The 25100-nt window shown below is 36.5% G+C and overlaps 1 protein-coding gene across 2 annotated transcripts in view; it reads left to right on the top strand.

Annotated features, from left to right (window-relative positions):
* atrnl1b (attractin-like 1b) overlaps nucleotides 1-25100 on the top strand; it is an 88206-nt gene that overhangs the window by 37033 nt on the left and 26073 nt on the right. For both annotated transcript variants that reach the window (XM_026276392.1, XM_026276391.1), the window contains exons 21-26: nucleotides 1071-1123; nucleotides 3577-3671; nucleotides 3822-3900; nucleotides 6243-6400; nucleotides 12807-12868; nucleotides 18675-18753. In XM_026276392.1, coding sequence (XP_026132177.1) covers nucleotides 1071-1123; nucleotides 3577-3671; nucleotides 3822-3900; nucleotides 6243-6400; nucleotides 12807-12868; nucleotides 18675-18753 — 526 coding nt within the window. The remainder of the gene's footprint in view (nucleotides 1-1070; nucleotides 1124-3576; nucleotides 3672-3821; nucleotides 3901-6242; nucleotides 6401-12806; nucleotides 12869-18674; nucleotides 18754-25100) is intronic.

The following is a 25100-nucleotide window of genomic DNA, read 5'->3' as shown; positions in this document are numbered from 1 at the left end:
CACATTGAGTTTTGCTACATTCATTGCGGGACACCGAATGAAAATGCAATCGTAAGTGTCTTGACTGTGAGTGTTAATGCAATTAAGAAAAATAGCATTTAAATGATCATTTTGCCACAGTTTTTGCTTTAACATGTTAGACATATCTAATCATTTCTGTAATACATTTTCATTTTAATTTTGCAACTTATAAAGCGTTAAAATTAATATTCATTTTACATATTAAAACTGGTGTAGTAAATGGCAAATGAAAATTATGTAATTCAATTTTCATTTTCATTATGCACCAAACGTTGCACAGATGTATTGAAAAATGTAAATGTAAATACAGAAATGCATTGCCATTTTACATATTGCATTGTCATTTTGCATATTACATTCCAAATTGAATAATGCTACCCATATGCTTCCATAAATTTTGTGCAGGGACTTGGATATGCATCGGTTATTGATTGTTTTTTGAGATATGGGCTTTGCATATGAATATGAGGTTCGGAGAAGTGCTGCATATGTCACCAGAGAGATGTTTGGTTATGACATTTTGATTAAGGTCAGAAATTTTCTTAAGTGAAATGTGCATGGATTAATTGTTCACAATAAGATCTGTAAATATAAATAGTGAACATTTTTGCAATATTTAATAGATTCAGTGTTTAACAAAGTTTTTCAGCATATGCAAAAGAACATATTTACAAAATAAGCTACATGATTGTTTGTCTAGTTGGTTTTTAGGAAAAACAATGGATGTTCATATGCATGTGCACATAGATATGCATAAAAAAGCACAGATGTACAGATACGAACTACAAAAAAATACGCCTGCTAAAAATATTAAACCCTAAAAAAAGAACAAAAAATCTAAATAGCAAAACGTCTCGATCCTTATTTTATTTTTCTTATTTTAAATTGAGTAACAGCCTTTTTGTTTTCTTGTTTCACAGTCCATTTATTTATTTTTAGTGTTTAGTAATTATTATGACATTTGCATGTTCAGATTCATGCATCAGATATCGCATTGTCTCATTACTTCATGCACTTCATCTAAATGGTTTTTTTTCCTCTCTCTGCAGTTGCGATTCAGAAAACCGTTACCTTGGCAACCCCCTCCGAGGAACCTGTTACTGTGAGTATGCTCTATCTGAACTCTGACCTTAACGTAATCCTGTTGTACCTTGAAAATTCATCAGATTCTGCAGACACTTTCAAACTGAGAGGCTGTCTGCCATTTAATGAAATTAGACTCCGGGGGCTTACGATGCTGGGAAGCCATGCGCTGATGCACAACCACACAACAAGATAAAAGCGGTGGATGAGACATTCTGATTTGTCAGAAATCAAAAAGTAGAGATAGATCTCTTGAGCATCTCGGAAGATCTGCAGCAAACAATGTTTGATTGTTTGTGCAGGGCTCAACTGCTCAGCACTAGGGGGCAGTCTTGTAGTATATCAGAAACTGTGTATTCTCTGGGTATACATCTGTGTTCCTCTTTCACTTTTTTTGCAATTGCTATCAGCAGTCATCATGGAGTTTGAAAAGGCTAAATGCAGTCAGTAGCGTTTAGGACATCAAATTTCACTCCATTTGCAAATCCGGCCAGCATTATCCCCGTTGTCATCAATCAGGATTAAATAAAGCCTTCAATTCATCAATCAATTTCCATCCACTCCTCTCCCTGTGCGTCTGTTAGGTGAAGTGCATGTGCTCGCAGGCTTCTGGCTCAATTGCTATTTAGAAGAAAAGTGTATTACGCAGCCGTATTTTCTCAAATAGTGTCCTGTAGGGGGAAGTGTTGCTGGAGAGTGGGCCGTAGGTGACGATATGAGACTGGTGAGAGCGTCAAGCCCTGTCAGAGTGTGTAAGCAAATGATTCAAACTAATTAAAGACACAAGAGCAGAAGTTTGGTGAATATGGATCCAGTAGGAAGTGGGAGCTTTCTCACACATGCAAGGTCTGACTTGTGCATTTCCGGAAGCAGCAGTAGCACAAGCGCACTCAGTGTGTTCTGTCAGTGTTACTTGACTCACCAGCAAAGGACATTGATCCTGTAAAAACTTACTAAACTGACCAGTAAGACCTATTGTTCATGCATCATTTTCTCCTATTGGTTTGCACTCAAACTCTGCCTGCTGACCAGCTCTCCTTGTATTTGCAGTGGGCAGCATCTTTAATGACCTGAATGGAGTGCATTGCTATGGTTTCTGTTGTGTTTTAATGTTGAAATGGAAATGTGATGTTTCCATTTTAGCATTACAGTGTTCTACCTTAGTTGGTTCAGTAGATTCAGATTAATGTATTTATTTTAGGACACTTAATCCAGTGTACAAGAAAAAAGTCAGAAGCGACCACAAGCCATTTTTGCATGTTTTTTTTGACAATTTATAGACATTTCAAAACAACTTTTAAGAGACCCTAGACTTGGGTTAAGAAGAAATAAAACGCTTACCGTAATAAAAGTCTATATACACTACCATTCAATGGTTTGATTAATTGTTACATTATTTTTGTTTTTACTGTATTTTTGATCAAATAAATGAAGCTTTGGTAAGGATAAGATACTTTCCACCAAAACAAATAAAATTCTGTCATGATTTAGCTACCCTTATTTTTCTCTTTCTTCGGAATTAATTTTTTTCTTCTTTTCTGTTGAATATAATAGGATATTTTCATAAGATAATTAGTGGTAACCAAAACTGTTTGGTTACTTACGTTTTTCAAATGATCTTTTAATTGTTTAAATTCTACAGAAGAATGTCAGTTATACAGGTTTAGAACAACATAAGGGTAAGTAAGTAAGTGTGTTTGAGAAGTGACAGTGTTCTTTCTGGAAGGCTGAGTTAATGGAAAGAAGGACTGATGTTCATAGCAGTTGATTTGTAGATCAGCACTACTCTGTGTCTGAAAGTTACATGATCTTTCAAGCAAAAATATAGGAAATGTGTGGAACTATGATGCTTCCATGTCTCATCTGAATTGATTCAAACCTTATAAAGACATTCGAGTTGATGGGGAGTGAAAAAGATGTTTACAATGCCATATTGTGATTCGCACAAACAGCTGTTCTTTGAGAGATGCCTGTGGCAGCATTCAGTCATTTAACAGCCCAGGAGTTAAGAAAAAAATCCAGACATTTCTTTGTCTTTGAAACAATGCTTTAAGAGACCTTGAGAAAGAAAAAAAAACTGTACCTTAGTATCTTCCTGGTCAAAAATTGGGAATTTATTGTTTAGTCTTAAACTTTTAAACCTTTAGGCCTAGTTCTGGTAAAAGATAACAAGTTCTTTTATGTAACTAAGAAGCGTAGATTTCATATACTTGTAGATGTCATAAAAACAATTGAGCTTAATCAGAATGAATGCTTATTAAAGTAATGACACACTTAGAAAGGAGGTATTAATTTAGTGCAATTAAAGTGACTGATGATTCATGTAGCTCTTCAAAGTAGCCCTCTTATTGTAAGAGTGAATGTGCGCAGCTCTTTCGTGATGTTGTTTAAATGGCAACTTTCAACCATTAACTTTACAGAGTTAAATGATGTAAAATGTTGGTATTAACAATAGGATTTTGATCTGAACAGATAACTTGCTGATTGATTACCAGTTCACCTTCAGTCTGCTTCAAGAAGATGACCAGCACTACACTGCCATTAACTTCATGGCCACTCCTGAGCAGGTCAGTCATAGTCTACTTATCTGAGAACAGAAGCAACCGAATGGTTTACCAGATTGTGATTATCATAGAGAAGTCTTCTGATTGTCAGTTAGATTGTCAAAAACCATATAAATCCATACTGAAACTTCATTTTCTCTTTCCACTTTGTAGACCAGCAAGAACTTGGACATGTCCATCAATGCATCAAACAACTTCAATCTGAACATCACTTGGTCAGTTGGGTCAACAGGTACTGACTACTCTTCTCCTCTGCTGAATATTTACCCTTGTTTTGTTGCAGAAAAGTTATTGCTTTTGTAGTATTAAAGTAATATGTTGGCTGGGCAAATATTTTTCCTTTTTTGCATTTACACACTCAACAGCAGGTTGCCACACACTCAACAAGCAGGAGACACAATTCAATAAACATTTAAGTGGTTTTACAGTCTAAAAGCTGTCAGCATATTTAAAGCACCAGATAAAACAATAATAATAAATTTTTAAGTATTCTAATACTTCAATTCTGCAAGAATGCATTAAATTGATCAAATAACAGTAAAGGCATTTTTATCATTCCAGACTAGTTCTATTTCAAATAATTGCTGTTCTTTTTAACTTAATATTCATCAGAGAATCCTAAAAAAAAAAAAAAGACATGCTGCTAAAAATTCAGGTTTACCAACACAGGAGAAAAATCATTTTAATATAACAAAATAAGGGCGTTCACACTTGGCATCTTTTTGACAACAAAAAGTTGACGAGCATTTTTTTAGTTAAAGAAAAAGCTGGCGGTGTTTTGGTTACAAATAGCAGCCGAGGGCATCTTTTGTTGCTATAACAACAGCTGCAACTTCAGCCTAGCGCTGTGTGCTGCAGAAATTTCTGCTTTTTAAGTTAACAGGGAGGGTAATGTTGGTTCACAACGACGTTGTGGGAGCGCAACATTTAACGGGAGAAAACTATATGGTGGCTACAACAATTTAATCCAGTAGCTCTGGCAACAAATGTTTTTTTTAGACTAGGTAGTTTTGTACACATATCATACAACTCCTTGTGCTCCGAAACTAGTGCGATCTGTCTATCGGCTGTCTTTTCCTTTATTTTTTTATTTTTTTTGATTTTGTCATGACTTATTTGCCACTCACTTATCATTGGTCAGATTTTAAAAAGGCACTTCATGTAGGGCATTTTTCAGAAAAGTAGAATTTTTTTTTTTTTTTACTTGAAAAAAACGTTCTGAGCTGCAGAAGGGTTTTAAAAAGCGCTCAGGACTTTTTTTTGAAAACACTGTTTACTCCATAGGATTATAATGTAAAACAGATGCTGGCAGCTTCAAAAAAGATGCCAAGTGTGAACATAGACTAAAACATTTTAATAATATCTCACAGTAGTACCTGATTTTCTTTATATAAAATTAAAAAAATCTTACTAACCTTAAAGTTTTGAATGCTGGTGTAAACAAGTCAACCTTACTAATCAGTTATGTGTGCCTTGTTGACCGTCGCATGCATTCTCATGTTAGCATAATATCCTAATGGGTCTGACACAGAGATGCTAATGCATTCCTTGTTTGACTGCAGTGTGTTCCTGGGTGTGTTGGGTATTTTATAATTGACAGACACTCAAGGACGTTGCCATTATCCTCTATTGTTTATTTCTGTAATCACCTTTTCGTCCAAACAGTCACCAGCCAATTTTTTTTTAATGTGACTTTGACATTCACGCTCCTCTTTAACAGGTTCACTCCTCTCCTTCTTGACCTTCCAGCTCCCCTCAATTATTATTTGGAGTGGTGTCTTTCTGTTTAAAGACACTCTCCCCTGAGAAGGGCTTCTAACAATAGTCTTGCATGCGGCTCTGAAATTCTGGGGCTGCAGCGTCTTCAGGAGCACTGAACGATTTCAATTAAGATAAACATTGCCACGTAGTTGCATTTGGGTTGTCATTTTGAGGGCTTTGTTTCATAGAGCTGGTTTGGAATGACGATTGGTAGGACTTAAGCGTTTCACTAGACAACTTCAGGAAAGTTTACAAAGTCTTGATAAAATAGGACAAAGGCTGCTTTTCTTTTCAGCTCCTCCAAGTCATTTTTTCTTTGTTAAATTATGGTTTTATACCATGTTTCTCATGTTAAAAATAGATAATGAAATTGTTACACTGAGAGGTTGATTTAAAACTCATTTTCTCCATGAATAAAAACATCAACACATTGCTAAACCGTATCCGGTTAGCATTGTTGATTACTGGTGCGATTACTGGTGCAATTCACTGGATTTGCATTGCTCTAAGTCACCCTTATTTAATAGCTCAGAAAAATGTAAGTGGCAGTCACACTTAATTTTAAGCATGCATCATTTTTTTCAGACTCCACAATAAATATATGCAAATAATTTTTTGTTTTTGCTCAGGGTTTTGAATAAATAAGTTTATGTATGCAGAACCTCCAACATGCACCTCCGACATGCAAAGGTCAATCTGTGACCCTTTATGGTCAATACTTAAATTAAGAGGAGTTATGAGGTGTATCAAATGCCATTTCTGAATGCCTCATTTATGTATGAATTAATCTATCACATTCTTTAATCTTTACAGCTGGGACGATCTCTGGGGAAGAGATCCCCATCGTGTCCAAGACCCACATTAAAGAGTACAGAGACAGTTTCTCTTGTGAGAAATTCAGTTTTCACAGCAATCCCAACATCACCTTCTACGTATACGTCAGCAACTTCTCATGGCCGATCAAAATCCAGGTGAGGAAACATTTTGACTGGTTTGGCTTCTACCTGAATGTTCCTTTGTGAAATGGAAATCCACAAAAACAAGTGCTTCTAAAAAAAGATCCAATGTTTCTTGATATGGAAATCAATTATTCAGTTATGCACTGGGAAAGGTTTGCATCTTATGGTCCATAAAATTGAATCAGCTCTTAAGTGGCAATGTGTTACTTTGCCAGATGCCTAGACGACGGACATAAAATGACATTGCTGGGGTAATGTGCAGACCGATGTTATATCATATATATATCATAGAAAAACATTTATGTTGAATCTCCACTGGGGTATATTAGTCTCATTATGAAGGATGTTTGCAGTCTTTATTGCCTGCAATCAAACAGAAGGAAAGATATACATGCGAGTGCACAGGTAGTTTGGTTTTAGACGGAAGAAAAATATCTTGTCAAGATGAAACATCAAGCCTCTATTTATCTGGAGCCATTTAAAACTTATAGTTATCCAAATTGTGTGTGTGTGTGTGTGTGTATATAGTTATAAAATGTAATAATATTTCACAATATTGCTAAATGATTTGGTCAAATAAAAGCAATCTTGATGATCTCCAGACTTTTGAATGGTAGTGTGGCATGAATGACCAGAATCACTGCAGCCGTTTGAGACCATTGAGACTTGAAGAAATGTGCTGCAACAGAGTCTTATCCACCCTGACACTCCCCTCCATTTCTCTGTCCTCTGAACATTGCTCTGAGTGTGCCGCCCAAGGCTCGATGACATCAGCACTACATTATATGGTTGTATGGCTGGCTCTAATCAAGACCGTGCGGTAGAATATCCTCAGCTCTGTGATCAGACATAGATGTGATCTGGCATTATGAACTTGCACCCCAGCTGTGGCTCTGGTTTTAACAACATAACACTTCAGTGTGAAATGACATTACTTAGACTTGTAAGACTTGGACACCGTAACAGAGCATATGTAACCAAGCATTCCCTTTCATTGAGCTGTTCTTAGATTCTAAGGAAGTGATTCTGAATTCTTGGGCATTATGTATGATGTAGTTGACTCTTTGGAATATTATAATATATTATAGTCCAATATATAAATGTTACATTTTATTTTATTATTATATTATTATAGCATTCTTTAATATTTAGAATTAGTCTAGTTAGTTGTCAGGTAACATTTAAATTTGTATTTTTTTTTCAGTTTTATATCAATTAACACTAAATGTTATAACATTGTCAGTTAGCAATGACAACACTGTTTGGGACTGAACAAATTAACCATTGTTCAGTGCAACCAGTATTTCTACTTATCTTTACATTTATTGATTTAATAGCAATGAACAATCAACTAGTAATAATGGTAGTGATTTGGATCCTGTTCCCCCGTTTTGTCCAACCAACTTTTCAAAAAAAACAAAAAAACAAAAAAGATTTCCATACAAAATATTTAGAATCAGTCTGTATGTCTGTAAAGCATAACAAGTTATCGTGTCTTTAGAAATCTTCAGGAAAAGCAGTTTAGCTAACTGTGCTGGTGGTGACACATTATAGTTTTTATTATGCTAGACAAACCATGAATGGTTTAGTTCAGAAAATTACTTGTAAATTAAATAAAAATAAAAAATGTGTAATTTGCAGATAGATGGAAAGAGAAGGCATATTAGTCTGTATGCTTATGTCACTGGTAGATGGTGCACACTGGGTAATTTCTGCTCCCCAATGTCTTTCCCTAAATGACTAGTCCCTGAAGGAAAAAGTAATAACCTTCTATATTGGTAATAAAATATATTACACAAAATATGATAAACACTTATAGCAGCCTTTAGAGGGTTCGATGTTGAACAGGTTTTCTGTGCCTAGTGAAGCTATTTATAAAAAAAAAAAAAAAAAAACGCACCACAATAAAGGAAGATTTCATCTGGTCGATATCCATATGGTTTATAAAGATAACCACCACAAATCCTCTCAACCTTTCTGTCGTTCATTACCATTCGCCAGCTGTGCACCGAGACGCTCAGATAGTGCACGTCATTTGTTGTTACGACTATCTCCAACAGCGAGAATACACCTAATATTGATCTGCATTCATTCCTCTGTTCCTCTATCACGTATGAGATGAGTTCCTCTGATAAGGTTCATTTATTTACGTTGGGCTCGCAGACCTTCATCTCAGTTGAGCTGTGTTCAAGCAGTAATAGTTTTCTATTAGATTTCCCAAAAGCAGAGGCACTTATTTACCACAGCGATGCATCATTAAATCAAATGGACCCCTGTGACACAGTGAGCTCGCTCTCCTTTGATGTTTATGATCAGAAAGTGTGATCAGTATTTATTAGCTTACTGAGGAAATTGGGACTGTGGAACTATGCACATAAGAGGACCCCGACCTCTCTGAAAGCATCAGATATTAGATATGGAGAATTGAAGTGCTCTCGTTGTGCAGGAAACCCAATATGACAAAACATTACTGCTGTCTCACTGTCTCATGGGTCGGTGTGAGGTCAGCCGGTATGAACAAGATAAATAATCCATTTCAGGCATGTATGTGTAAGCTTTATTTTATTTTATTTACTTTAATGCTACTATCCCACAACAAAACTGTTCAGTGAATGTAGTCAAATTCAAAATAAATTAAGCCCTTTGAACCAACAATAATTTATTTGAATGGATTTGTTGTAGTGTTGTTGTGTAAATTTAAATAAACTTTGTTATGGTTACAAGATGCAAATGCTAAGGTCTCAGCCAAATCTGAATTTAGGTTGTCTGCATCTGCTTACACACCGCTGTGTAGTTTATTCTCCTAAAATAAATAATAATAATACTTATTATGACTATTATTATTTTCGATGTATATTAAATATGAATGTGCTATATTTTATATAAAAATATAAAACATTTTATATACAGTGTACAGTGGTGGCCATAATGATTAGAACACTAGTATTTTCAGTTTCTATCTTTTGCTGTATTGTGTGATTAGGAAATATCAGTTCATATTTCCAAACATTAATTTCAACATTAAATGTAATAATCCAGTGAGATTTTTGTTTGCACAAGGAGTCTGACAGCAGGAATGACTGTCTGGAATGACAAGAAGAAAAGAACAAACTAAGACTAAATCCAGAAGAACTGTCTCCAAGATGCTTTATTATGTAATATATATATTCATTATTATTATCACCATCATCATCATCATAGAAGGCTTTAGGTTTGGACACAGATTTCACAGTTAAGGTACAATGCAGAGTTGCTTGATACTCTCACAGTTTCCTCTCTCCACTTTATATTTGTGTTTCATTAGGAAAGATTTTCCTGATAGTCCTCTCCAGATCTCAGATGCTTTGTTAGTGGTTCTGCATTCTACAGGAAGATGAGCAATTCCAACCGATTTATACAATGATCTAATAGATGATGATTGATGAAATCATAGTTAAATTCATGTTATTGGCAGATGGCATTTTTATATATAAGATAAAGAATGTATTGTATTAAAGCTCGAATTTGCAATAGGTTGGAATGAAAATTACTAAAAGTTAGAAACTGCTTGAGTCACAGCATAGTGAATGCGCTGGAAGGTCATGAAGATAGTGGTGGTAGACCAACAAGGACAGCATTTCTTCTAGTATTCTAGCTGTAGGAGGCTATAACATGTTTACATACGTGTAAAAATGTATACTATTTTTTTTTTTGTAAAAAAAAAAGATATGCAGTACCAAGAATTATTTTATTTGTATATGTTCTCATATGATTTACATTGTCTGAATGACCTTATTTAGTAGAGTTAATGCCTTGTCTATGTGTTGCTTCCAAAGCATCGTTAATGGCACAACAAGGTACTGTCTCACTGAGAGCAGTGACTTACCCGAGCAAGTGGTGCTGCTGAACAACTGCTCTTTTCAGTCCCAGCATCTTGCTTGCTTGTCTTTGGGGACAAAAATGGTTCAGCCCTAATGGAGTGTTAAAGCTTTCTCCAGCTCTATCTTTAGCCCTAGTCGTGTTCCTGTGACAACGGCTTAATAAAATGAATGGGCTTTCCAAAGGACCTACCCCGCTCTGCCATTGTTGCATTATTCATCTGGTGAGTCAGGGTGACTTACAAATTCGTACATTTAGAACATTAATCCATTTATTTTTGCTGGGTATTTATCCAAGTAGTTATTTTCCTTTCCTTACGGGATGCTAAGGGGAACACAGCTTTTCAAAAGTGTGTTGATGCTTAGTTATAGCCCTGCAGTATTCACTGCCAAACCCATGACGTCTTACTCAAACAAAGTGTCTTCTGAAACTTGGCCAAAAATGTAGTTTGTTGACTAAACCATAGAGTATATCTATATGAAATCTCTGAATAAAACTCCATTGACTGAACCAATTTGAGTGACCAGTATAATATATCAGGAGAGACGTAAGCAGCACAAAACATATTCTGCTTCCACTTTATATTAGTTGTCTTTAAAGGGGGGGTGAAATGCTCGTTTTCTCTCAATATCCTGTTAATCTTGAGAACCTATAGAGTAGTACTGCATCCTTCATAACTCCAAAAAGTCTTTAGTTTTATTATATTCATAAGAGAAAGATAGTCTGTACCGATTTTTCCCGGAAAAACACGAGCGCCTAGAGGCGTGACGTGTGGGCGGAGCTAAAGAATCACGAGCGCCAGTAGGATTTTGTGTTGAGCGCGTCTGGAAGCTGTGACATAGATCCAGAGGCTGAAATTTAACAAGAGCAGCATCAGCAAAGGCTTCTCTATGTGGTATGTACTGAAACTGTATATATTTGCTTAGCGGTTTTGGAAAATGACTAAGTTCCACTTTGTCGTCTTTTTTTTTTTTCAAGCTGTACATGTGGAAAGTGCAGTTTGATAACAACATCGCATGTTGTTTACTTGATGTGCTTACGCGCCGATAGCTAAGTAAACAACACAGAGATATTTGAAGCAGTTTTACTCGTGCAGTTTGATGACAACATCGCATGTTGTTTACTTGATGTGCTTACACGCCGATAGCTAAGTTAACAACACAGAGATATTTGAAGCAGTTTTACTCACCGCCTGCGGTTCCAACACACGATCGTGACCCTTTTTCGTTGGGATTGCATTATCCTTAAGAAATAAACGATGTGCAAATCCAGCGTCAACCTGAGCCTTGTTTGTAAAACAAGCATCTTCGAAATGCAGGGAACAAACACAAACACTTGCACAACTCCGTTGATGCTCTGTAAAAAATAAACTCCATCCACTGGTCCCTTAATGCTGTTTCTCTTTTGGTAATCTGTGCAGGGTTGTCTTGCCCTGGCAACCAAAAACGCACTCCTTTTGTGACATTTCGCGACGCTCTCGCTGTGATGAGTGATTGTCTGTGCACAGCCTCTCTCTGCTCTGCTATACGGGTGCGCGAGCTCTTCCGGCAGACGCGCCCTTAGCACCCATATAAGGAAATTCCGCTCCATCTAACGTCACACAGAGCCATACTCGAAAAAAACTTTCCGAAACTTGTGACAAACCGGAAGGAGTATTTTTGGAACAGAAATACTCCTTCAAATGTACAACTTAATTTTTGAAACTTTGTCCATGTTTAGCATGGGAATCCAACTCTTTAACAGTGTAAAAACTCAGTATGCATGAAATAGCATTTCACCCCCCCTTTAACTATCTATGGACATCCCAAAAAATAATTGTTAGGTACAGTGTACTCTTTATGTTCATATTGTATAAAAAAAAACGTGTTTGCTGCTATTGAGGTAGATTATAATTAAGGTTAGGGACAGGTTTTGTGATATGTTTAGGTTTAAGGGTGGGATTAGGGTTAGGGTCAAACGTGTAATTATAGATGTATTAGCAATAAAGACATTGCTTCAGATACTTCAAAACTTCATGTGATATCATCATAAAGGGGATAGTAGTTTTACTTCAAAAATGAAACTTCTGTCATCATTTACTCACCTCATGTTGTTCCAAACTTGTATGAATAAATATGTGAATAAATGATGACAGTTTTTGGGTGAAATAACCTTTAAATTCCATAGTGCAAAAATGAAACCAAGTTGAATGTGCAATTACAAACTTTTATCCAACATTGTAATTATGTGCATTCCTTGTCAGGTTGAGCTGCACCTGTAAATTTAATTCTAATGTAAACCACCATCCCAGAAGGCAGACGTTTGGCATGTGGGTAATGCCTGAGGGATGTCAGCTCAGGTAGCCTTGAACAGCCATTATTCCCTATATTTAAAAAGGGATGAGGAAGAAGAAAAAATGATGTACATGATGGCCCCTCAAGCAAAAAGATCTGTTATGACATCTCTTGTGAAGGACCCTAGCCGCAAGCAAATGTCTTCATCATCTTTTCATGTAAAGAGCTGTTCTTTGGTAACCTGTCACCCCATCATTTATCTCACTTTTGCTATTGTCCCTTCACAGATCGCCTTCTCTCAGCACAACAGCATTATGGACCTGGTGCAGTTCTTTGTGACATTTTTCAGGTGAGTGCTTGACATTTTCAAGGTGTGATGTAATATAAGTTGATCGTGACAGCATCTTTCAGCAGTTAAGCCCATGTAGAATCATTCAACAACAGCCTGCCTGTGTTGGATTCCTCAGCACATGATGTCTCTCATGCCTTTTCTCTTTTGGAGTAATGAGTCAATGCTGAGAGAGCTCTTTAGACCAAGAGGAAATTAGACATAATTACATTTAATGTCCTTCAGCTTTACCTTCTTGCTTACGCTATCATATTCAGCCGAAGTCCTAAATTATCTGATGTAATATGCTTTTATGCAGTCAAAATGGCGAAATGTCATGAGAAAAAGATCCTTAGTCATTATTGTAGCAGCTGATTAATGGAATAGATCCCCCCAAAAAATTAAAATTGTCATTAATTAATCACCCTCCTTTTGACCTTTCGTTCATCTTTAGAACATTGGTTAAGATATTTTTGATGAAATCTGAGAGTTTCTGACATAGACATAGACAGCAATGCAAATTCCAAGTTCAAGACCCAGAATGGTAGTAAGAATATCACTAAAAAAGGCTGTGACTTCAGTTGTGACTTCAGACTTCACTGTGGATCAGTGTTATGAGGCTTTTTGTGCACTAAGAACATTGCTGTTGAGCCACTGATGTCACATGGACAGTTTTAACAATGTCCTTACTACTTTTCTGGGCCTTGAACGTGGAGAAAGCTCTCAGATTTCATCAAAAGTATTTTTGTGTTTCCGAAGGGTTTGGAATGACATGAGGGTAAGTAATTAAATAATTTTCATTTTTGGCTATTTTGCCCTCATGCAAAATTTCCCATTTTGAGGATTCCTTCTGAAATGACTGGATTTTGCCTAATAATTTTCTTATAGCAATTGTAAATGTGTCTGTTTATCTTTAATGCATATTCCAAGTCTTTTAAAGAAAATTAATACTTAAGTAGAGGGAAATGAAAGTTTATTGAAAATCTTAATATCCAGTTTAGTTCTTTTTGGTACTATATTACATAAAACTGTCCGATTTAGGAAAAAAATACTTGTTGAGAGTGAATTAATTTCAGTACATTTTTGATTCGGTTTATAAATTGAGTTGACTCATGAAGAGGAAGAATATTTATAATGACTTCAATCTTTTTCTGATTCTCATATAAAGCTAACATATGTCTTCAGAATATAATGCATACCACATAATACAATGAAACACATTAATGTTGCTTTTGTGTCTTTTTTAAATCTTGAAAACACATTTCAGCACCTTTTTTAATTGCAATTGTATACAACCAGCACTTTTCTTAAAAAAAAATTTAAACGCCCGCATTTTCTTCAGAATTCCTCCTTTTAAGCAGCACAGCAGAAATAGATTCATATAAAAAATGGAACAAATTGAGGGTGAATAAGCAATGACAGCATTTTTGGTTTTGGCTGCACAAGATGAGACAAAATACAACTGAAAATGAACTGTTGATGTTGTAAACAACTTGCTACCATGCAGTGCTTCATGCAGAACTACTCTGCCCCCTCGTTTGTACGAGGTGTCATTGCCACAAGGTAGATCCGTCATCCTGATTTGTTAATTTCTGTGCAATTTCTTGATTTTTCATTAAATGCACACCTGTTCCCATTATGTCTTATCAGATTTGGTTGTTGAGGGGATCTTTCTCTTTCTGAATGGTCAATCTCTTGGTGCTGCTGCACCCTCTGGGTCTTGTCCTGGATTCAGATCATTGTCCTGGATTAGACACCCCTTCTGGAAGCTGGTGTCAAATCCTGATGCACTCCGACACGGGGTCAATTTATGCTCCAAACAGTCATGTTATACAGCTCGCTTGTTTCTGACTGCCTGGGCAATCAGTTTAACTAGTTAGCTTCAAGCTTGACTTAGTGTGTGTGTGTAGTCATCAACACTTGCAGCACAAGCATGCTTCCATTAATGCATCCGTTAGAAAATGTTTGTAATGGAAGCTTGGCATTTCCTTCTAGCAGTCTGCTTAATTCAAACGTACCTTCAGAAACACCTTCAAAAGCGTCTGTTCACAAACATAATTTATTCTAATATAAGTGAAGAAAGAACACAGTCTTTTGAGGTGAATGAGAAACTGTCAGGTGTTGAAAAACATTCTGTCATCTGGGAAGTTCACATGCTGTTGTGGGAATGGTGCTCACGCATCATACAGGAAATTGCCCTAGCTTCAGTGCGTCTCCCCTTGACATCTAGAAGCAATAGGTGAGAAGAAGCATACAGTTGATTTCAAATGCTTCAGTGGATGTGTACTTGCCAGATTACTTGTTTTAACCTCATAAATTGCTGTGGAAAATGTGCCATGACAAGGTTTGGTACAGCTGTCAAATAAGATAAAGTGTCAAACAATGATTTTTCTTCTTTTTCTTATTCTTTTTTTAAGCATTCATCCATAATAGTGTTCACCCCTCACATACACTACCGTTTAATATTTTTAAGTCAGTTATGTTAGAATATTAGAATGATTCTAAATGATCATGTGACACTGAAGACTGGAGTAATGGCTACTGAAAATCCACCATTGCTATAACAGGAATACATTACATTTTAAAAGTTATTAAAATAGAAAGATATTTTAAATCGTTGAAGTATTTCAAAACATTGCTGTTTTTACTGTATTTTATGATCAAATAAATGCACCCTAGGTAAATTGCGAACCCCAAACTTTGTGAACCGTTGTGTGTACTAGGGCTGCACGATGTGTCGTTAAAGTATCGATATCGCGATGTACGAATCCACGATAGTCACATCACAGGATGTGCGATGTAGGCTGTATGGGCCAGCTGCTCCCCGGCCCTTGACTAATGTAATTCGCGGATTAATTGCACAGCTTAACCATCATAGAGTGAAAGTTTATCATTTGCATGTGTTTTTAAGTGAGAGAGAGAGAGAGAGAGAGCGCGTGCGAGAGAGAGAGAAAAAAGTAAGAAAAAAATAGATTAGATTTCATATCGCAATATATATTGCAGAAAAATAAAATATCGCAATGTGATTTTTTTCCCAATATCGTGCAGCCCTAGTGTGTACTGTATCTCTCCCTAAAGAAAGTGTCACTCTTTAAAAAAAACTAATATTTAGGCATCGTTTTAAGGGAGTTACCAGTAGGCAGGATTTATGCTGTCAGTCAGGTTTCCTCCAATAAGCGGTTTCCTGATTTTATCAATGTGATTTGTGTTTTTATTCCACCAAGTCCGATAGCAAACTCATGACAGCTGGAATCAAGACTAGCCTCAGGCAGATTCTGTTCCATTACCAGGACAGCTAGAGAGATGGTCGCTGACAGTGTATATGTCTCCTCACATCTGCCCGAGTTATGAACCGCTTCTCCGAAATACAACAGATTACAAGTAGAAATACACCAAAACTGCCACAGATGCTGCCTAACATACAAACCTGTTGCATGACTTTCCTCATAATATAATCTTTCCAGTTATTATAATCTAAAAAATGACCCTCTCTGTAAAAAGGGCTCTGCAGGGGGGTGTCAGAAATCTATCACTGATTGAGAATTTGTCAGTGTGCAATCTGAAATTAGAGTGGTTACAATGAGCAATAGCGAAAATGCATTTCCACCCTGTGAATGGCTTTTAACAGTCTCTTTGTTAAATGCAAAATAATGCATTTGGTTCAAATTCCTGCAATCCATTTGCTTTTGTTTAATATCTAGCGCATGCTGTTCAGTCTTCAGGATTAGACAAGAGTAGCTCTCCTCACAGGTTTGCTATAACGGTCTCTTTTTATCCGTTATGCACACCGATTGCTTTATTCAGGTGAGACGGGGATGTGCCTCTTGATGTCTGCGTCTGCAAAATCACCAAAAATGTCCTTCAGATGATTTCAGTTCCCAGACATTTACTCATTTACATGGAGCTCAGTGAGTCAGCAAACTGTGACGCGGAGTGATTTGACAACGAGTTTGACTAAACATCGATTGTAAGAGGGGTGTCATGCCATACAATTGTCCTTTGGATCCTACTCTCACTGCAGTTAGACAGTCAGGGATGCCAAGAAGGCTGAAAATGGTTGCTCAATTGGCAGAAAATGAAATCATCAGGGGAATGATAGTGACATTTTGGTGACATATGGTCTTGTTGATGTCAGTGGTCCTTAATGAGACTGAAGAAACTCATCTGGCCTAAGGGGAATGTGTGTCACCTTCATTGCGTCGTTTGTATCTCCTAGTTCCTTTTCTGTTCGCTGTCCATTGCAATCTCTGACTTTCATTTTTTTGTGTTCTGTTATTAAAGTCTAATGTTAATGTTGCAGAACATATGAACTGAACTAGAAGAAGAAATTCATATCTTTGGAATAACAAAGCATTTTGCCATAAAACGTTGGCTTCTCTGTTCTTCCTCCCACAGCTCATTCCACACCTTTCATACTGTCTTCAGCTTTGAATGTTCCCCAGATGCTACCTTTATTTGCTCACTTTTACTCAAGCCACCGAATGTACCGTCACACGAGGGGCGAGAACCTTTTAATTGCTTTATTTTTCATATTAGTTTGGATTCCAGGTGGAACTGCGGAGGGAATTAAGTCCTGTTTACTGCCTGCAATGCACCGGATGAAAGGCTTCGATCTGAAGGGGGATTTCTCCTGCACTGCTACTTAATCGAGCCATTCAAGTTTCTCTCTTCCCCATTCGTCACCAATTAGCTATTATCTTCAAACGAACCAAAAGATGGCGTGCGTTTAAAAGCATTAAAAGGATTTCATCATTCTGTTTTTTTTCTCCACGTCTTTTTTTCATCTGTGCAAACCATGAATTAATTTCACACTCAGATGTTTACGAATGCTCACATATCTCCGTAAATACAGTCAGCAAAAGTAATTTCCTTACAATTTATGACTTTGCTGTTGGCGCAGATATTTAAGATTGTCCTTTTAAAGCACACTGCCAGACCATAACACTTGACTGAAAAGATCAGATTTCTCAGCCTGACCACTGGAAGGCCTTCTCTTCTGCAAGTTTCAGGAATGTGTTGACATTAAACTTTTGTCCATTTACTTGAATCTTTTAAGTGGGATTATCTTTTATTGGGCTGTAAAATCTTTAACAAGATCAACAAAGCAAGCAAAGTTTTGGCTTGGTTTGACCAAGTTTGGCTTTTCATATTTGCTGTCTGTTGAATGGTATAAACATAAATCTGTCAATGAGCCATTCTTACTCATAGTGCAAAGCTAATGAGAGGCAAGTGCTGCATTACAGAAACATGAAGTTGTGTTTTATTAATGCAGCCCTCTATCGACACCTTGGTAATTGAATTGCCATTGGCTAGTACATTTTTGTACTGACTGCTAACTGCTTGCTCCAACATTAAATTGTATTTGGATAAACTCCTCATAGTTACACAGAAATCTATATTATATAAAGATTTTGGGGAAGTCGTGGCCTAGTGGTTAGAGAGTATGACTCCTAACCCTAACGTTGAGGGTTCGAGTCTCGGGCCTGCAATACCACGACTTAGGTGCCCTTGAGCAAGGCACCGAACCCCAAACTGCTTCCCTGGTGCCACAGCATAAATTGCTGCCCACTGCTCCGGGTGTGTGTTCACGGTGTGTGTGTGTGTTCACTGCTGTGTGTGTGCTCTTTGGATGGGTTAAATGCAGAGCAGGAATTCTGAGTATGGGTCACCATATTTGGCCGTATGTCACTTCACTTATATTATAAATAGTACAGCAAATTATATACAAATACATATATAGATTTATACAATTTAATATAGAGATAGATAGATGAAATTTCTACATCATGTTTAATCTTTCCATCCCTTCTTTTTTGTCACCCCACAGCTGTTTTCTGTCACTGTTGCTTGTAGCTGCTGTGGTGTGGAAGATCAAACAGACCTGTTGGGCCTCCAGGCGACGAGAGGTATGTCACAAAGCATAAAGTATAAAGCTCTTTTCATCACAAGAATATACAGTAACCATGATACGGACATTGGATGCTTTGTGTCAGAATCCTTGTGATTTTCAATATAGCCAAGTATCTCCTGATTAATTCAGTTGTTTGATATTGTATCATATTTTGCATGACTTTACACTGTGGTAAATCTGTTCTCCAATTTCTGTTTTGTGGTTTTTCCTTCACATGGAATTTGAGTAGATGCTCTGAGAAGTGCATATAAATGACAGCCCCATGAAACAGCTCTGCAGAGTCCAATGCTTACAAACATGCCCATCTCCCTAATTAGGGACCCTTATGAGCCAATTAGCTCTGACAAGAGTTATCTAATGCAGTTTAGAGCAGACTGAACGATAAGCGCAGCAGATGTCTGCACATCGAGAAGAGAGATTCCATTCTTCCACTATATCTTCTGCCTTGCTTCATTTCGTTGTGGCAGAATTACAGGCTATCAAAGGGTCTAGGTTTTGGATAATGAGTTAATTTGCTGCGTGGTAGCACCCAAAAGTTACTATAAGGTATCCACGAGAATGATTAGGCAATGTCGTAGTGCCCGTAATGCGCTTATTCCATTTTAATGGACAGAATTGACATTGACAATCAGGGAGGTTGATCTCTTTTGCTTCTGTCCTAATTGATGTATGGAAATAAACAAGAGTTATGATTGCAGCGATCCAAAGTTATATTCATCTAAAGAATTAAGTCCAATAATGCGTGATGGGGGCAGATGGGCTTCCACCATTAGCATTCGGCTCACTGCAGAGCGGCACTCCACAGGTTCAGATTATCTGTTTGTTTCTGCCCTCAAGTACTCTCCAAAAAGCTTTTATCTTTTAATTTAAAATGATTGAAATGTTTGAGGAGGCACTCCAGAAAAATAATTGCTTCTGAAAATGTATTTTCTCCTTCCCTTTTGTCTTGATCAAGAAAGAGCCTAAATGACGTGCACCTCATTTTGGCACCAATCATTTGACAAGGTCACGTTTGAGATTTTTGTCTTGGCAGCACGAGGTAGGGACAGAAATGAAACTAAGAGGGATTTTTCAGAGCTTTTCCTTTCATTCAGAGGCATGCGAATAGTGGTCATTTATTGGCATTTTGAAGTGTGACTTTCAGTTTTTATGATTATAAACGAAGAAGCTGTCCTGCCCTGCAACCTCCGATTTGAACGTCTTTTGTCCTGACTGACTTATTGAAAGACATGAGTTGAAAGCAAAGGACATGTTTATAACTTCCATTATGTAAATGTTCTCTACTACACTGATTTTGCCAGAGAGATCAAACAAGGGAATATCTAAAAAGCAGCAGTGCTCAACACAAATCAGTGTTTGCCTTTGATTTCCTTCAGTGCTTCGTTTCCTGGAAAATTCTAGAGAACGTCTCATTGTCATCTGCCTGGATATTTGCACAGTTGCGTTTGCCTTATTTCGGTTTCAAATTTAACTCTAAAGTCTCTTGTGTTGAAGCACAGTGCTTGAAAATCTGGTTAAAACCATCCAATTAGTGCTTAACCTCATGCATCATGCAATTATTTGATCTCTCAAACAACATTTTTTGTATTTAAGAGATTACAGTATGTAATCGCTCGCTTTCCTCTCTCTCTCCCTCACTCTCACACACACAGATAGTGTTTTTTATGTTTTTAAAATAAGTCACTTTTGCTCAGCAAGGCTGCATTTAATACTTTCAAATATTATTAGATTTTGAAATAAGATTTTTTCCCCCATATATTTTAAAATGTTATGTATTCCTGTAATGGCAAATATGTATTTTCAGAAGCCATTACTCCAGTCTTCAGAAACTGTTCTAATAAACCAATTTGGTGCTCAAGAAACAAGTCTTATTATTATAAACGTTGAAAACAGTTGTGCTGCTTAATATTTTAGAAAATGGTGATATACTTTTCTGGATTCTTTATTGAATAGAAAGTTCAAAACAGCCTATATTTGAAATTGATTTTTATTTTATTTTTTATTATATGTAATAAGTATTATATCTATAATTTATATAATAAAAAGTGATATTAACAATATTAAGAATAAAAATATAAATATGTAATCTTAAAAAGTATAATTATTTGATGCATACATTTACTTGCAGCATTTCATATGATTAAATTTAGGTGTTATTTTTTTCAAAATAGATTTTTCTATTTCTCAAAAACATTTTTCTATTGATGGGTGCTCATTTAGTCAGCATGACAATTCCCACATCACATGTGTTTTCCTGTACTTATATTTTCAGAATTATTTATACTGAGGCATAATTTGGTGGTCAAATTTTCAGATATCTGTGGGGTGGAGATGATATACAGTATTAGTGGATTCGGTTGGTAATTATACAAAGCATATAAAGACTAAAGCATAGATCCCAAATATAATGAATTGGTCAGATGATTCTTTATGCTGAATATAAGTATTTTTTTTTACAGTTTTGTCCCTTAGTGTTGTATCTGACTAAACATCTGGTCTGACTTCATATACAGACTTAGGGATGCTCAAAGCTACCACTTTTCAGTAGAGGATGGTTTGGCCATTGTCCTCAAAGACGAATTGGCCTTGTGAAACCACATAGCGTGAGATAGCCGTATGACAATTTCAAATCAAGTCTCAGTATGACAGATCTGAAAAATGAATTCTAGCTTGTTTAGTGGAGGAAGAAATGTGTTCCATGTCTCTGATTTGATTCATCACAGTGATGGTATAGTCTGTGTGTGTGTGTGTGTGTGTGTGTGTTTAGCCCTGATGTTAAGTGATTATGCTGAGCAAGGTGCATTAGAGGACTGTCGCCTGATACCGGAGGGTTTGATAATGGTGTTTTGCATTTACCTCAGTGGAGCATTACATAGAGTCACTCATGCCACTGTCTTTTGGACATGTGGGCTGGTTTGCATTTGTGTAGGTGATTATGGTTTCTGTCTGTGTGTGAAATTCCAGAAATATCCCTTAACTTTTCATGTTTCATTTGAGGCTGCAGCAGTCGTAGCTCTTTGCCGCAGATTATTGCTGTGCTGCATGATACAACAGATCAATCTTTTGAAAACAAGGCATCTGTTGTCTTCCTGGTTGAAATATCTTATCTTGCCTTTTTGGAGAATGACATATCAACAGCCTGGTTTCTCGTAGCTAGAAATTAGACAGTGGGAGGGAAGATTACAAAAAAGTGCAATTAAACAGTCTTATCTCTGCTCTCCAGTGAGCAACACAAACAGGTTTGGCTATGGGCATCGCCCCCATGTTTTATGATTCGTCATATTGAAAAACAGCCTTTCCCACTATTCGGACCAATGACTGCAAACCCCAAGCTGAAATGAAAATTAAATGAACAAGACGGAACAGGGGTGATTAAGAATAATGAAACCGTGTCGTCCTGAGTTATTGAATTTCTTCTAACATGCAGTCCCTTTCAATTCAGTTCTGAGTGTCTGAAGAGGAGTGAATAAACTCATAATGAAGGTTACATGCCTCTGCTGTGCCCTATCACACAGTCATTTTCAGCAATAGGATGTTTTAATCGATTCAGAAAAAACTGGAAGATAATGTCTGTTGACTCTTGTCTTACCCAACATTTTAAACAATGCTGATTTGTTAACAAGAAAATTTGATGATTGATTCTAATGCCGGACAGGTATAACATTGCTTTGCACTGGAAATAGTTCACAGGTGCTAGAGTGGCTCTGTACCATTTCAGGGGGACAGATGACAAGACGTCTGCACTAAATGTCAGTGTAGAGCAGGAGGAATGACTTCTGTAAAACAGACGTTGGGGGCATTGACATTTCACTGTGCAGTGTCATACTCATGGTCATACAGCACGCTTTGATTCAAAAGCATTGCTTTAAATGCACATCCTTGTCACAATATGGTCGTTTTTAATGCAGTCGTGTATGTTTGCAGTAGTGATGAGGCTCAAGTCACGTGCACAGCGGATGCATGAGGCTGCAGGCTGGTGGACAATCAGTGAAAACACTAAACATTTAAACACTAAAACATATTGCCTTTTGTCCAATATAGTGATTGCTTGCCTTATTTTTAATATAATGATTTTTTTTTTTTTTTTTACTTTTCTTCAGAAGATGAAATCAATAATTAGTAGGATTCAGGGTAGTAAGATGTAGGCAAATTTTTTTGGTCAGAACTAAAGGTCACAAATGCAGCCTGACCATCATTAACAACATTTCTGAATGTTTGTGTGCAACATTTGGATAATTAATGAAGAAGCTTTTCTTATCAGTGTCACCAATATTAGAGAAAAGACGCAGTATCAAGTGTTGATGATATTACTATCCTATTACTATCTTTTTTTTCCCTATTTACTATATTAAGTCTCTTAATATATATTTAAAACTGTAATATTCTCAATAATAATAATGCATAGTTTACATAGGCAAGCAGATGAGGCCGGAATATGAACGCAATGGTTCAGGATTTCCTTCTAATAGTTTTCTATGGGAAAACATTAACTTGAAACTTTGCACATTGCATTTATATTATGTCTGCTTGCCTGTACAAAATATACATAAGGTATTTCATAGATTTCACCTTTTAATATATTAAAATTATCAAAATGTTAAACATTTCTAATAATATATATAGATATATTTTTTAATATTTTATTTTAAAATTTATATAATAGCCATCCAAACTGTTGAAATCAGACTAATGCTAAATTATTAGCACAGTGGTGTTAAAGAATAGAATATGTCACTGTGGTGGCCTTGTAGTGACTCTTGATAACTGCATCTATTTTAGGCTGCTATAGACAGGAACATTTATTTAGACAGTATTATATTCCAGGCCTGCTGAGTGCATGCTTTGGTTTTTCTGGGAGTATCTATTATTATGAAAAATGGAGAAGTTATGATAAAACTTTTTATCTCTGTGATAGGGCCATGTGTTATAAAGAATGTTTCTTTTTCAAGGGCATCAGCAAACTTCAGGCAAAGGGAACCAAGAGTTTTATCCTTTTAATATTAATTAAAGGTCATAGTATCAGCCCCAATATAAAACCAGTCTGGCTGGCTTACAGCCCAAGATGTAGGTTTAAGTGACAGAGAAACTGAGCTTTTGGTCTGCAGGATGGAAGCTATACTTTATCTAATGTTGAGTTTTCAGTGGCTTTTAGTGATGATCATTCATTAATGATTGTTTGGCGGGTTATGGATATTAAGCATGTCAATTACATAACAATTGGCTTTAAACTATTGATATTTTAAAAGCTAGACGTCCTCAGCTATGCTATAATTAAACAGAGCCTTATTACTTCACTTAATGAATGAGGCACAATCCTGTGTGACACAAATTGGTCAGGAAAGGACACATTATGCAGAGAGAAAGAGCTCGATGGAATCAGGACAGCACGGATGCATCAGCTCCTTCTCTGGTCCTGCAGAAAAAAGCAGCTCTGATCGGTCAAAAAAAATCCCATAATGAGAGCCTTGTAAACGGCCACAACCATTTGTGACTCTGAACACAGAGGCTCTGCATCCATTTCATTCATCACACACTCACAAGGGAACCTTTAGTCTGTGACAAATACTCGTCCTCACTTTGCAAGTTCAGCTGTGGGACTCTCCGAGAGTTCGTTAAATCACAAGTTCACACAAACCGATGTGTGGAAATGATACATGCATTGCTCAGAGAGATGCAGTAGTGTGCTCTGAAGTAATATATCAATGCAGAGTAGAACTGTGAAGTGGAACAGTTCACTTGGTGATTTCAAAGCAAAGATCTGGAAATGAAGCCACATATTTGTTCTATGTTGAGCTAAATGTGATGTCCAGTCAAAGAAGGTCATGCTTCCTTTTCTCTAGTCTGTTGTCTTTAGCTATGGTTATGTTTTGCAGCGCTTGGGCGAAAAATACTGACTCCTTTTAGGTAAACTGAATCTTTCCCAGTACAAGACAAGAAAATTATGGTGCTTCTACGGTGAGAATGAGGCATTTTATGACCTATAATATGATGCAATTGATTGTAATTCTCTTCTGTTATTATTAAATTTGTGCATTATGGTGGTTTGTGTTTGGTGTTTATTCTCGTGATATTAGATTGATTTAGTTTGTTCCATCTGATGTAATCTAGTGACATACAGTAGTTAATAACTGTAGTGATTATAGTGACTTATAAAATATCACACAATATGTAGTTGTAGGAATGGTATGCAAAACATATTATATGTATTATGGCAGATGTGGCCATAAAGACTAAAGGCCTGTTCACACCAAGCACGATAACTATGAAGATAACAAAAAAGATGTAGTTCTTAAAATCTTTCTCAATATTAAAGAATAGCAGTCCAAAGATACAACGATGAAG

Source organism: Carassius auratus, chromosome 12, assembly GCF_003368295.1.
Source record: "Carassius auratus strain Wakin chromosome 12, ASM336829v1, whole genome shotgun sequence".
NCBI lineage: Eukaryota > Metazoa > Chordata > Actinopteri > Cypriniformes > Cyprinidae > Carassius > Carassius auratus.
The sequence above is the reverse complement of the archived record's forward strand: the minus strand, read 5'-3'. Positions and strand labels throughout refer to the sequence as shown.